The sequence below is a fragment of the Cupressus sempervirens genome, chromosome 3 (genome assembly GCF_028749045.1).
Source record: "Cupressus sempervirens isolate cs-2001-9-10 chromosome 3, ASM2874904v1, whole genome shotgun sequence".
NCBI classification, from domain to species: domain Eukaryota; kingdom Viridiplantae; phylum Streptophyta; class Pinopsida; order Cupressales; family Cupressaceae; genus Cupressus; species Cupressus sempervirens.
The window spans coordinates 691,993,951-692,009,965 of NC_143120.1; the positions used below are offsets into that span (position 1 = coordinate 691,993,951).

The 16,015-nt window shown below is 34.4% G+C and overlaps 1 protein-coding gene and 1 long non-coding RNA gene across 2 annotated transcripts; one reads left to right on the forward strand and one right to left on the reverse strand.

Moving 5' to 3' along the window:
• Positions 1-1,774: 1,774 nt before the first annotated feature.
• On the reverse strand, positions 1,775-2,382 carry LOC149568624 (uncharacterized). The gene is made up of 2 exons (XR_016362581.1): positions 2,237-2,382; positions 1,775-2,046 (listed from the first exon to the last, which is right to left on the reverse strand). It is a non-coding gene; the product is annotated as an uncharacterized LOC149568624 (long non-coding RNA).
• On the forward strand, positions 1,830-4,034 carry LOC149568625 (uncharacterized). The gene has a single exon (XM_089821489.1). It carries the CDS (start codon positions 2,415-2,417, stop codon positions 3,081-3,083), a length of 669 nt encoding a protein of 222 aa, XP_089677615.1. The 5' UTR covers positions 1,830-2,414; the 3' UTR covers positions 3,084-4,034.
• The last annotated feature ends 11,981 nt before the right edge of the window (positions 4,035-16,015 follow it).

The following is a 16,015-nucleotide window of genomic DNA, read 5'->3' on the forward strand; positions in this document are numbered from 1 at the left end:
GAGAATATATATGTTTATAATGATATACACTATGATGAAGGTGGTAGTAATGATTTATCACAAATTTGCCCTATGACAATCCTCTTCAATGACAATTTAATCAACTTAAAATAAATTATAGACATTCTAAGTCCAAAACCATCATACAAATCCATATAGACACATTCTAATTTGACTTACAATAATTACTAGAAAATATTTGACAAACATATTTTCAATTTATAGAATTTGAATTTATTCTTGAAATTTAAAGAAAAAGTGTGTGTGTGTGTGTGTGTGTATATATATATATATATATATATATATATATATAAGAAAAACATTAAGTATTACAAATGAATATCATGAAGACAACAAAACTATCATAATCATTTGCAAGCCACTAAAACCAAATATTAAAAATGAAAATGGACAAAGATAAAATAAAACTATCTCCAATTAATTTCATAAGTATCATAAATTCATTTCATATAAGAATGCGTCACTTGTAAGGAAGGGAGGCCAAAAGTAAGGAATATGTGATTTTCACCACTATAATTTTATTTATAATAAAAAAGGTCTAAAGTAACTTATCTATCTAAAAGATGTAAGAAGACATTATAGGTTTAGTTAAGGGCAAATTAATTGTTGTGAAGACACTTTTAGGACAAGTTATGATCATATCAAAATTTATATAAGATTTTTCTAGTTAATATATTTAATTTGTGAAAAAGATTTTAAAATGAAATAATTTTAAATATTTAAATAATTATTTTGAAACATTTAATGTAGATTTCAATGGGATTACAAATGACATTTACAATCAAACATCAAATTTTAAGATTTTCATTCTAGTCACACAACAATGACTGAGTTATTTACTTTGTGGAATAAAAAAAGATGGTAATGTAAGCTTTTGGTAACATTATGTATGCATTAAGTGATTGAAAATATAAAAAATTTAAACACAATTTTATCAAAAGCTTGCATTACCATGAAAAGTAAAATTATATTCTATTAATTGTAAGCGATTTCCACAATTCATAAGATTTGTATATTTGTGAAAAACTTATGCTAGCTTTAAAAATAGATGATCTAACTCCTTCTCATGTTGGAAAAAGTAAAATTATGTTCTATTAATAATGCTAATAGGTTTTCTCAATTCATAATATAGATAACATTGTTTTGAAATTTAATTGCATTTTTTTTTTTTTATGAATAGTCCCTTCTCTATTCATAAAAATATTGATTGTATTTAAGATCAACTTTGAGATCCATAGGCAAGAGCCTACAACACAATGGTAAATTGTGAGCCTCTTATCAAAGAGGTTTTAGGTTTTAGGTTTGAATACTTGCGCTTGATAAATAGTAATAATAATTAATCGTAATATATAATAATTAATACTTTTGCTTGATAAATAGTAATAATAATTAATCCTAATACATATAATAATTAATCTTGGCTTTAGCTTCTTACCGATAAAAAAACCCTAAAACTTTGAGATCCATGTTTTATATCACACTATGAAAGCTCTTGTAGAAAAAACAAAAGAAATAAGAGCAATTTATGCTAGCCAAACAAATCACTGATCTGATTTATTGTCATTCTAGAACAAATTATACTCTTAATGATAAGAGATTTCCTCAAATCATAACATAAACAATGTTATTTTCCAATTTGATTGCATTTAAGAATCAATGTTTAGATTCTACAATAACTTTCAAATCACACTCTTTAATCTATTCTAGAAAACGCAAGAAGTAATGTAGATAAAACCGTCATCACAGAACGATAGAGACAAATATAATCAAACCATTTTCCACACAGTTTGAAGACAATTTATTCTAGTTCCTGAAACAGCATTCGTATTATTATACATAGGTATATATTCTATATGAAAGTGATATATTAGAAAACAACATTATACATTATATTCTAACGTGATGTGTAAGAAAAGGACGTAACTGTAGGTGACGAAGACGGAATCTACCTCGTGATTTAGCAGTTGACTCAGAGGTCCTGCAACTAAGTTGGTACCCAGCTTCTCAACTTGCCCAAGTGGATAACTGCGAATAAATTTAATAATAGTAATAAATAAAAATTCACTGAAATGGAGGGACACGTGGACGCTTTCGGGCGGCAGGGATCGAAAATGCCATTGTCGGAAGTTTGCATACGCGTTAACTGCCGACCCGACGGGAATAATGAAATGTCCTGTCAGTTAACAATTATTTGTACGTGACAATTTACACTGACCTGAGATTAACAGCTGTAGGACCCAGCCTAGTATTTTTTAATTTTTCGTCAGGAAACAACGTACAAATTTGACCCTGAGATAGTCTCGAACCCTGGACCTCTGTTTCTCCACGCAATTCACACAGGGAACTTTTGGGGGTTTCCATGGCGGGATTGTGAAGAAGCTCTTAGGGGCGGCATGGGCAGCGAGAATCCTGAGCAATGTAGTCAGGAAATATCTCATTTGATTTGTCCTTGTACTAACCCCAGTTTATCTCCATCCGATCAAGAATTCACTGTTCTTGGATCGTCCTCGGCGCTGAGTAGTCTCGAGTTCGAATCCCAAACCGACCATTCTACATCCGTCTCTTCCTCCGATTACGATCAGATTTACCAGCAAATAGAGCAGCAATTCACGCCAAAGCGGAAGTCGCGGCGAACAGATCGCTGCAAGAGAAACAGAGAGAAGAAGAGGAAGAATGTTTGCGGAGCACGCCAAGCCTGTAGCTGCGCGGCAATCTTCGCTGCAGACTGCGCCGCCGTTTGCTGCTGCCCCTGTGTGATTCTGAACCTGATCATTCTCGCCTTTGTGAAAATCCCCTGCGCCTTTGCGGCTAGGGCTTCCCGATTTGCGAAGAAGGCTCGAATTGTCAGAAATTCCAATCATAAGGACCGCGATGACGATCATGCCGGCGGCGATGAAATGAGGGGAAGGAGGAATTATTACACGCCTCCCTGGTCCTGTTTAGCTTCTCCGCAGACAAGCAGTCCTCTGGAAAGATCGCTTAGCTCGAAGCACGACACGGAGACGGTCTGGGCAGAACTGTACGCGGCCGGTCATCTAGGGTTTGGGAGCGCGGTCATTTGAAAGGAAATTAGGGTTTCTGATAGCCGCCGAGCCGGCCGGCCCTCAATATTGTTTCCTTTGAATATCATCATCAACGAAGAATTTTTCTTTCTGCTGCTTCATTTTTTTGTGCTTTCCTCGCAATTCGTGTCACAGTTCGTCCAAATTTGTCTGTTTGAAGTTGCAGATTTGGATTATTGAATAAATAAAAAGAGCTCTGCAGAGAAATGGAGGTTCGTATGGTAAAATCAAGACCGCTGCCAGACCGAAAAGTACTGGAGCGATTGTCAAATTAAAATACGGATGCAGGAAGAATTTCATACGAGACCAAACTACTTACCATCACAAATATTCAAGGACTGTTATGTACATCAGAATGTATAACACGTCAATGAATTCTGAAACTTCTGTTGATGTAGTTAGGGTTTGGGAGCGCTGTAAAAGGTAAGGAATTAGGGTTAATCATAGCCGCCGAGCAGGACGGCACTCAAATTTGTTTACTTTCTTAAATATCATCATCATACCAAGAAATTTCTGTCATCATGCCTTTCTGCCGCTTCTCTTTTGTGCTTTCCTCGCAATTCGTGTTACAGTGCATCCTGCACAGAGCACAGTCGACTCCATTGTCATATCTATTTGAAGTTGCAGATCCTGAGAAGAAATGTTCGGAATGATGGGATTTGGAATAGTAAAATCAAGGCCTGTGCCAGAATGAAAAGTACTGGAGCGATTTCGACATGAAAATACAGATTGAGGAAGAATTGCATGTAAAGATCAAGCTTCCTACACAAATATTCAAAATTTGAAAGCTGAAACTTCTATTACTGATGTATTATGACGATATTCTTTTGTAAGGATTCACCTTCCGGATCGATCAGGAACACTGTTCCAATGTACAGGCAATAGCAACCGATAGAGGGAAGTAGACTCTTTGTTTATAATACAATTCTCTCTCACCCGATTTGGCCAAAAGTAGTTGTTTTTTTTTTTTAATTTACCTTCTTTAAAAGGAAAATAAATATTGGCCATTATTTATTTATTTCTAAATGATATTTTTTATCCTCTATTTATATAGATTATTAAAATATGGTGTCTTTTAATTCATTTACAATTTCATAAATATGTTATGGTAAAGAAGTTTTAAAATAAGAATGCAAGTATATATTGAAAGAGCATATTGTATAATATTATTTTCATTGAATAATTTTATTATTGTGAAGTTGTATTGAAAAATATTTTACAAGGTATATTTGTACAATGGCCAAAATTGAATGTCATGAAGTTTTATTTGTGTCAAGTATATTTTAATTGAAATATTTTGTATGTGGTAACAAGTCGAGTGACATCTTTTGTTGTCAGTATAATAACAAGTTAACTAATACTATTATTCTTCATCCTTAGAAAATAGTCCTTATCCTTAATTTTTTCTTCATTGATTTGAACTAAATCTACAAATAGAGTCGCATCATTTTCATAGCTCTAAATATAGAAATTAAATTTTTTAATTTAGACAATCTTGATTTCCTCCTATTGATAATTGTGTGTCAACTTAATGTGTGTTTGTATTGATTTGTTTGTTATTTACTATTATTTGAGGGCATTCCTTGCTCATTCAAAAAAAAAAATCTACAAATTGTTCAAAGAACTTTTGTGTGCAAGCATGCTATAGCACTTAATGATGGAGCATCATAATCACATGATTATCCTAATCATATTGTGAATAGGGATCTATAAAACTTTTGTCCTTGAAACAACTATCAAACTGAGATCTATCACCACTAACCCTTATCTCAACAATATCATAAATCACATAAACATATTCCGCAATGACATATCAAATCTAATCTACTGATCACAACCATAAACATGAAAGTAAATGATCAACACAATACACAGATTTGGTAACACAGAAACCCTCCAAGGTGAAGGCAAAACTGGGGTGGGGATGACACCCACAAATCTTCACTACTACAGCAATAAAATTCACCCATTAGGGCTACAATTTTGATCACTTATGTTGATTTTCCCTATGAGGGGTCTACCCTATTAAGAGATACAAGACTTATTCAGTCTACCTTGATTAAAGGATTTAAAAGATACAACAAAGTTAACACTCCATTAGGAGATTTACATAGGCATGTTAGGACTATTCTATTAAGAGATTTACCCTAATTCACTTTGCTAGAATGTATCAGTACCTAATCCTTCGATAAGCACTCTAATACTTGATTATTGATCTCTTCTTTCCAAACGTTGATCCTTTCTTTGATCTAATAAACCATGTTCTACACTTTACTACTTTTCTCGATCGCTTTGTCTGATTCTCCTTCAGAAATTATCTTTAAACATCCAAACTTTGCTTCTTGCGCACACATTCACCATCCTAAAAATAGGGTTTGGATCCTTCTTATGTAACCAACTAGAGTAGGTTCTAGATCAAGATCAATGATCTAGATTTCTCCCTTCTACCACTTAAACCTTCTATTTTTTTGATTGGTTACACACCTTGCATATGGGTTAAAGATCCATACCAAAATACATAATTATCTCCTTAAATTACTCCTCAATCATTAAAACATGCATTTAGTTGGCCAAAAATGGTTTACCTTAGTGTTTGTGTAATTCTAAATAAATATGTCAATATTGGCTTGCTTGGCACATGAACACTCAGATGCTTGGTCATGAATAATCCTCATGTTGTTCATCAGCTTCTAAATTCTCGGCATTCATTGTATAACTCAACCTGTGTTAGGATTAACCTCAAACGAAAATAATAGTTACATGCAAATATAACCAATATTAGAAAATAATAGATCACACATAAGAGAACACAAGACACAAAGATTTAACATGGTTCACCCAATCCCTGGGCTACATCCACCAACAACAAGTCCAATATAATTATTATCTAGTGATTACAATCTGCAATCCCTTACAACTCAATACCACCCCAAGAAGCTACAATATCACTATTACATTATGAAATCCCTAACTTGGAGCTATTTTATACAAGCTTTTGTTGCTTACAAAATTAGGGCTAGAATAAGTCATCCAATAGAGAAATAGCAGTCGACACCTTTTACAATATAAAGTTATTTTGGCTTTGGGAGTGCTACCCCCCCAAAATCGTTGTGGGGGTGTTGCCCCTTGACCCCACCCTATATTGTGACAGGGAGCACACCTAGGGCGCTGCCCCTTGACCCCATCTTGGGGCCACTGCCCCTAAACCCCCATAGAAATAATTTGGGGAGAAACCTCATCAAATAAACCTTCAAGTCTCATTAGGCTCCACATCATAACAATCTCCCACTTGGAGACTGATCAGACTCCACAATAATAACAACATGAACTAAATGTGTGTTTCTCAATGCATACTACCTTTTGTCTAATTTGACATGCATAGGCTTCTATTTCACTTGGTGTATATAGGAGTACTCAACAATCATAGACTTGTTCGACAATAACAATTACTTAGCCTTGGTAGGATGACTCAGTTGCAGTGATGACCAACTAACTTTGTCATAAGAATGATTAAGTGTTTGACACTAATAGACAAAAAATATAGGGATCAACAATCTCCCCCTTTGACATTAGTGGCAAAAATACTTTGTCATGATTCAACATTACATTCAAAATAGTACTCCCCCTTGGACTATGACTCAGCCTTCAAAAGACTTCAATATATACAACATATACATCACTTCTGACATACATACTCTGACTTCAAAATGAGTATCCATTACAAAATGTTCAAAGAGTCATACATTTGATCGTGTTTATTTCCCCTTTGATAGACATTCCCCCATGCATATACACATTCCCCCTTGTTTTTGTCACTCATGGCTGCTAGGGAGAAGGGGTCTGTAAGAATTTGGTATTGCTCTGATGCCATGTAAGAATTTTCCTAAGGCAATAATTCAACACCAAGATCAAGAAGCTCAATATATAACACAAGAGAGACTAATGATGATCAAATGAGAATCTCAATAATGATTAAAATGATAATGGATATCAGATAATTGGATAATTGGATAGTTGGATGAATACATCATAGAGGGTGCCTATATATAAGGGCAACCAATATGTCTAGAAGTCATACAAGAGATAAGGATTACAACATAGCACATGTCCAACAAAGGTGGATTATCCTTCATTGAGCACATGAGTTTATGCGATGATGAGAGGATAACTTTACATAGGTGTATCTCATAAAGATATGTTGTAGACACCATGTGCTCAAATAAGTTGCTAACTCCTATGTTGTCACCAAGACAACTCATATGACTATGCATATTCCTAAGTGAACTTAAGTAAGTGTAATAATAATTAATTATTTACACTAACAGGGTCAAACCATACTTGACCAAAAATGGTTATGGTTTGAGGTATCAAGTGATAACTCTCTCTACATCACCTTCAAATGAGGTATCAACATTGACTAAATATAGAAATTAATTTAGCTTTCATTTTGCTATTTGTGGCTTGTAATTCAACCAATCTCTCTTGAGCAAAAATCAATTTGTTAAAATGAATAGAGCTTGAACATGTGTCCATGCTCAAAGAATGTCCAATACACTTAAGATCTAAATGAAATTTCTCAATCTTATCTTGAATATCTTGTGTAAACCATGGTACATCACACAATATCTTATACACCATTTGAATTTTCTTCACTAGTCCTTCGATATATTTACACAGTTACAAATTTCAGCTTGCCTTATAACAATTTCTATTGGTACTTTCTCAAAAAAATTCTTCTCAAATTTCTTTTCACACCAGTGCAACAACTTCTCATTTGCATTAATGTCATGATTATTGATCTTCTCTGCAATATGTAGTAATTATTCTACAATAGGAACTTTCTCATCAACATCTTTAATATCACATGAATAAAAAAAGATATCTTTTATTTCTTGAAGTACCTTCTTTTGTTGATTTTCCCTTCTCGATTCTTCTTGTTTGGTCTTCCTAGCCAAAAGATTTTGCAATATTTGCATTTTCTCATGAGTTGTGTTATCACTGTCATATTTTGGGGGCAATATAACTTCATCCAATGTTACAAGCTTGCCAGGTGACCTCTCCTTCTTCAATATTTTCTTCCTTAGTGTGCTACTACTCGACAATGCTAGCTAAAGTGAGAGTGATGAAACATCAACACTTGGTCGTTGTTGTTCTTGAGTTGCACTAGCATCATTGCCCACTAAAGATGACTCTTTTTGAGTTATAATAACCTATTGTTCAAGCGTCCAACTTATCTTAGCTTCAAATTGTCTAGAAGGTTCTACACTCAGTCCACTCTCTTTCTTTGTTGCCTTCTAGTGCTAACCATGTTCCTTGTTCACTACATCACTTGTTGTCTTTGTCTTCTTAATTCCCTTTGTAAGAGGTTTCAAGATAGGTCTTGTTTCATCACCTGTAGTAGATTTCTCCACTTGAATATTCTACTCATCATTCTAACCCTCTGTGAAGTTGATGCTACAGAAGAAAAAGAAAGGAAAAAAATCTCTAAAAAGGTAGATGAGATGGGAGAAAGCCTCAATTAGCTCAATAAAAAAATACAAAAATAAATATAGGAAGCTCATGGAAAAATAAATAATAATGAAACTATCTAGCAAGAGAGATGAAAGGGCAAGCACACAGGTAAAGGCTAGGGACATATTTCAACAAATGACACCCAAAATCCCATACAGGAAGGAAGGTGATCTGATAAGATAAATCAAAGTTTTCATAGATCATTTCAGCTACAAGGCAAAGAAGATAACACGAGTCTTGGAAAAATAGGCTTCAATGACAACCTTGGAGAAGAAAATAAGTCTTGTTCAAGACATGAAAGGGGAATTAACATCTCTAAAGATTAATAATATCAAGTTTCCACAATCCATTGTTAATGATGATGTTGCTTCTGGATTCGATTGTGTAAGTTTTTTTATCATCAACGTTTCGGATCACACTTTGTGATCCATCATCAGGATGAGAGAAGGAAGTAAAAAGTATGCAGACTAGCCAAGCCAAGCAGAATAAAAAGGAGAGAGGGGGAGGAGGAGCACACAACACGAGGCAGAGGAAGAAGGAAATGAAAAGAAAGAAAAAGAAAAATTAAAAAAGGGGACAAGAGAAGAAAAAAACAAGATAGAAGAAACAAAAGAAAGAGGGAAGAGTATAGAAATAACTGAGAAAAAGAGAGAGAGTATATATATATATATATATATATATATATAAGACATTTTTAATATAAGATAACAAATGTATATAATATATAACTATATATATGAATTAAGAAATTGTATATATATATATATATAAGATGACCTGTGCATATATATCCTAATATAATAGTATATGTATGTATAAAATATATATGCACAATGAATATATATATATATATATATATATATATATGAAATAATAAAAATAAAAGAAAAATAGAGAATGAAAATAAAAATAAAAATAAAAATAAAAATATATATAAATAGGAACAACTGCAAAAGTTCTCCCAAAAACAAGACCAACCCGACACAAGAGAAAATTAAAAATAAAAATAAATGATTAAAAATAAATTAAATCAATCTAAAAATAAAAATAACCAAATGTATATATATATATATATATATATATATAAAGGAGAGATAGCAAAAGAATACAAGACCAACTTGAAACACGAGACAAAATAAATGAAAGGAACAGCATGGATAGCCCCCTCCCCTATCTTTTCTGTCTCTTGGTTGCTATCCATGTTGTTGCTTTCATTTATTTTGTCTCGTGTTTCAAGTTGGTCTTGTATTCTTTTGCTATCTCTCCTTTATATATATATATATATATATATATACATTTGGTTATTTTTATTTTTAGATTGATTTAATTTATTTTTAATTATTTATTTTTATTTTTAATTTTCTCTTGTGTCGGGTTGGTCTTGTTTTTGGGAGACCTTTTGCAGTTGTTCCTGTTTATATATATTTTTATTTTTATTTTCATTCTCTATTTTTCTTTTATTTTTATTATTTCATATATATATATATATAATTTATATATATTCATTGTGCATATATATTTTATACATACATATACTATTATATTAGGATATATATGCACAGGTCATCTTATATATATATATATATATATATATATATAAGACATTTTTAATATAAGATAACAAATGTATATAATATATAACTATATATATGAATTAAGAAATTGTATATATATATATACAATTTCTTAATTCATATATATAGTTATATATTATATACATTTGTTATCTTATATTAAAAATGTCTTTTATATATATATATATATACTCTCTCTTTTTGTCAGTTATTTCTATACTCTTCCCTCTTTCTTTTGTTTCTTCTATCTTGTTTTTTTCTTCTCTTGTCCCCTTTTTTAATTTTTCTTTTTCTTTCTTTTTATTTCCTTCTTCCTCTGCCTCGTGTTGTGTGCTCCTCCTCCCCCTCTCTCCTTTTTATTCTGCTTGGCTTGGCTAGTCTGCATACTTTTTACTTCCTTCTCTCATCCTGATGATGGATCACAGAGTGTGATCTGAAACATTGATGATAAAAAAACTTACACAATCGAATCCAGAAGCAACATTATCATTAACAATGGATTGTGGAAACTTGATATTATTAATTGATACCCTTCATGGGAGGGAAATTTGTTTCAAATCTAAGCAATTTCAGATGTTAAGGATCAAGCTTATGAAGAAAATTGCAGACTTAGCCTTCCTCAAGCGTTGCAGAGATTGTCGTGTAATTCCTTGTTTTGTCAAAGTTAGCCATTATCTTCGCAGCATGCATACCAAACCTATCTTCCTCCAGGCTGAACTCGCTCTCCTTCGTTCGATCATTCAGTCTACCAGGCAAGTTATTGACCGGTTCAACGCTAGGTTGCTGCCTCTCCACTTAGAACTGGCCTCTTCCTTGAGACCAGATCTTTGGATTCGATTGGACACCTCTTCCTTCGGCAGTGCGTTGGGTCATTATGAAGAGTCCATCAGAAGGCAAAAGAGAAAATTTTTGGCTCTTCGATATAAGTCTCGGCATCGGTTTGGTTTCTCTTCGGTCCTCAGCCAAGGCTCGTTGTGCATGCCTGTGGAACATCCCTGCAGTACTGCTCTTTGGCCCTCGTCCTCTCCTGCTTCGGCCCCTCTCCTTTCTTCTTCTCCAGTGGTCGGCTTCATCCCTCAGAGCAGTGTGGTTCAACAGTTTTCGGGGTCCTCCTCAGGTTTTGTTCATGCAGAAGGCAAGCCTTTGTCCAGCGAAAAGAACCAGTCTTCAGGTTGTTCCTCAGGGCATGAGGCATTCAATGTGGTGGGTGTGGAAGCCCTTGCACTGTCTTCTTCCTCCTCTCCGTCGCACACCGAACCACTGACTTCTACTAGAACTCGATCCAACCCTGGTGCAATTGGTTCGCAATCTGCTGTCCTCCAACGTTCTGGCTCTCGCAATGGCTCCAAACCTATGTGCCCAGGTACGTCTTCCTACTGTCCTCTTTCGTGTAATGTGCCTGCACAGTCTTTCCTTTATTGCTCTCCTGCGGTTAGCTGGCAGTCTTCTCTTCCTGTCTCCCCTCTGATTGACCCCCGTCTTATCAGTGGCAGCCCCGAGGTCCATCCAGCTCAGCCCAACCACTCGTCTTTGGGTTCCCTTGACTCCTCTGACGTCGGTGAAGGACCCTCCATATCTCGACCCATTGGGGTCTTTACTAGTGGGACGTCCCCCATATCTCCATCCAATGGAGTATTGGTTGCGTCTTCTTCTAGCACTATCCTCTCACCTTGGGTCAAGTATGGCCTTGGTGTAGCATCTCCTTGCCCTCGTCCTTTCGCTCGCCCCTTCCGCCTCCGATCTCCCTTATCTAATCATGCGGTACGGGATTGGGAAAACAAGTTGGTTGTCAACCTGTCCACTGCTGTCTTAGACCCTCTTTCTTTTAATTTTTTTAAGCGGGGTCTTAATTTCTCTTGCTCCCCTTGGGTCATCCCTCACATGCAGTTCCTCATTGAGATCGAGAATGCTATTCGCTCTCTTTCAAATGATGAGGCAGAAGCAGTTAGACAAGATTGTTGATCCTTATTGTAGCCTAACTCTTCCCTTTATTTGATTGGTTGCATGTATTTCATTGGGATTCATAATATGACTGGATCCTTATTTCTTAATATCAAAAATTCATATTCATGTTGGCCAAAAATGGTCTACATAGAAGTTTTTTTCATAAAAAAAATCTATGTCAAAGAATGGTACCTCAACATCAATAGAATCTGATGCTTGGCCTTGACTATGCTCTTTATACTAATACTCGACTTCTAAATGGCTCAGCACTCACTGTTGCTTGACACCTAAATCACTCAACAAACACTATTTTATTGGCTCCTTCTGTTTGTTCAACACCTAAGTGACTCGACACATACTAGTGCTTGGCACTAATTATCATATTACTTGGTATGTATTATTTGGAGGCTTATGCTCAACATACACTATGCACTCGTCTTGCACTATTTTTTTCTATATAATGACTAAGTGTTTTGTCACTACTTTGTCAAAATGACAATGAGATTAACAATGTCCCCCTTTGGCATGAGTGGCAAAAAAAACTTTGTCATGGCATATATTATCTTATTTTATGCATAAGTTAGACAATATATCATATCTATTTGGCTTCTATACAAAATCTCAAAATCTCAAAATTTGCTAAAATGTTGTTGTCTCCCATACCTTATTTCTCCCCTTGAGTAAATACTTTGTTTCATTTCTTTAACTCCTTCTGAGTAGATATATGCTTTTACAATATCTTCAAAATCTTCAAAATCCTCTTTTTTTGACACTTATGTCATTTGGATGATATACTTATAGTGTATTTGTCAAAAAATGGCTTATGTAGTTCCATCATGATTCTCAAAGTGGAATCCCAATTATTACTAGCAACATCTAAAGATTGAATCTGTATTTCTAGATTCACTGCCATATCTACTAGACCTTCCTATGTAGAAAGATGATAATCTTTCTTCAACAATGTTTCTACAAAGGCTATTCCTTGTGCAAAACTTCCATGTGGTGGGTCAACATGGACTAAATGCTAATAAGAGTTGATCTAATATTTGCATCCTTTGCTTGTGACTCAAAAAGCCTACTCTGTGTCAATAGTAATATCTGAAAATGAACTTGACTAGTGCTAAGAGATTGCCTCACTATAGTTCATATTAATTGTAAATCTCCTTGTAGCTAGTCAATTGACTATTGAGTCTCTTTAGTAAAGACATCAACATCACATAATTAACTATACATAGAGAAAATTTTATCCAAAATTGTCTTCACACTCTCCATCTTAGTTGATAAATCAACTTGTCTTAGTCCAAAGGCACTAGATATCTTGTCCATAACCTTAGTTTGAAATTTCCTTTTAGACCATTTCAATAACTTTGCATTTGACTCTATATCTTCATCCTTAATCTTATCAACTATATGTACAAATTTCTGTAAGATAATCTTATTGGAAAATGAATTTGAAATATAAAAAACATCTACAAAAATATCTCTAATATCATGTAGAACATGTTTTTTCTTATGCTCTCTTCTCAAGATTTCTTGCCTTGATTTCCTCTGGAGAGCCTCTTGAAGAACAACCATTTCTTCAAGGGTGATTGTTGTTGGATTAAACTATGGTAGAACAATTACTTAGTCTAAACTTACATCCTAAAATGATGTATTCTCACTACTCTTAGGTGTATTAGTATTTGACCTTGATATCTGTAATGGTGTAGCTTGAGTACTTGGCCTTCGATGCAGTACAAGGCAGGAGAATCCCCAATGGGGATGTCCTAGCCCCCAAAAAATAACCACACAGTGGAATATAAACAATAACACAAGATCTAATACCAATTCAAGACTCTTTATTCATAAAACAACTTATTACATGCAATGTGCTCGACTGTAAGGCCTTCCAGACCTTACACCCAATAAAATAGCAATTACAATAACAGTTTTGCAATATCCCTCAAGGTCCAACTCAAATCCTAGCTAGCCTAGATCTATAACATAACGACAATCTAGTAGAAAACTCCAAGATCTCAATTTGTGCTCACAAGCCACCAAGCAACCTCCTTGTTTCTAAACCGCAGCCATTAGCTCTTCTCCAAATTTTCTATCTCATCTACTCCTCTAATGATGATATCAAATCCTCCAAATCATCCACACTAACAATTTCTACATCAACAAAAGCTCCTTATATAGCCAATTAAGCCACAAGTCGGCTAGTCAAGCATATAATTACATTATAGGCCCACCTTATAAGAGTAAACCAAAACTATAAAAAATATGAACCAAAATAAATAACAAGTTATATTTAGGTCCACACATTCACCAATAACATGCCAATAAATTAACAAGATCCCATTTCATCATACAAAACATGCAAGATGAAAACTCCACACGTTTTCATGAAAACTAGCCAAAAATTGATACCTAAGGAAAATCACGATATTTCACAACCTTAATTGAATTAAGACTTGCACTCTTAACTCAAGATATTATTTTAGGTCTCTTTAAGAACCCAAATGTGAAAAGGCTAATCCCTTAAGGATAATTTTCTACACATCCTAAAAGTCATGGGTGAAAATTTGACATGTAAACTGACAAAACATTGATGTCCTAGGAGAAAGGTCATATCTACCAACTCATAATGAATTAGGACTTGAAATTTTTAATGAAGGTATTAATCTAGGCCATATTCAATTCCTAAAATGTGCATCCTCACATTCATTAAGGATAATTAGTTACACCCCCACAAGTTTCCTACAAAAACCAAAAAATACAGCTCTAGTCGTGAGGTAAAACAATTCTAACTTTAACATGACCTATCCAATCCCTATGTGCCCCTAAGGAAGGGTTCCCAAATATGCCTTGAACAAATCCTCAAATACACAAATGATAAATCCATGAATCCAATCATAAATCCCCTTCATATAGGATTACTGATTTCCCTTGGATACTCCTGCATCAAACACCTCATATGAGAGGAACATATTTTCTTAATAGCTATAAGAAAATCTTTTAGGGTTCAACACATAAACCCAAAACTAGTTCTTTACATACATGTCCTCAACCATATCAACTTGTACACTCTTTCCTTTATTCTTCTTCTGTAACTTCTTTACTACAACTGTCATCTTAACATTTTTCTTTGGTGTACAACAAGTTTGCTTTCCACATTGATCTCTAACCCTTTTAAAATCCTTCAACTCAACTTAGTTACCAATACTTAGGTTCCTATTGAGCTCTCCATTCTATGAAGGAATCATTGAATTCTTCCTTCCACTCTTCTTAACTATAAATACATTCTTGACACAAGCATGCACAACTCTGCAATCATACTGCCAAGGTCTACCAAGTAATATGTGACAACTACTCATGTCCACAATATCACACAACACTTGATCCTTATAATACCCAATCTGAAAATCATCAAGACTTTGCTCCCTCACTTCCAAAGCATGTTTATACTGTAACCAACCAATCCTATAAGGACAAGGATGTCTTACCCTCTTCAAACTAAGTTTCTGAACCATCTCTTTAGCAACCAGGTTATTAGTACTACCACCATCTACAATCACATTATAGATCTTACCACTAGATTTACAACATGTTCTAAAAAAAAATTCCTCCTTTGGCAAGGTTTCAATGTCCTCTTTCTAGGCAATAGTCTTCAAATAAACAAGTTTGTCCCATCTCGCTAAGGTTCATTTACCAAATCTTTAGCTTCTTGCACCACAATAGTTCTTCTATCACTAGCCTTAGGAAATTCATAAGCTCTATGTCCTTCTTCATGACATTTGTAGCAAGTACCCTTAAATGCACCTTTGTCTGTCTGCTTCCTCTGTTCAATAGGTTTGTGTTCATTTGCAACAATTTGTTTGTTATTCACCAAGTGATCCTACTTCTCCTTTGCTCGAGGATTAC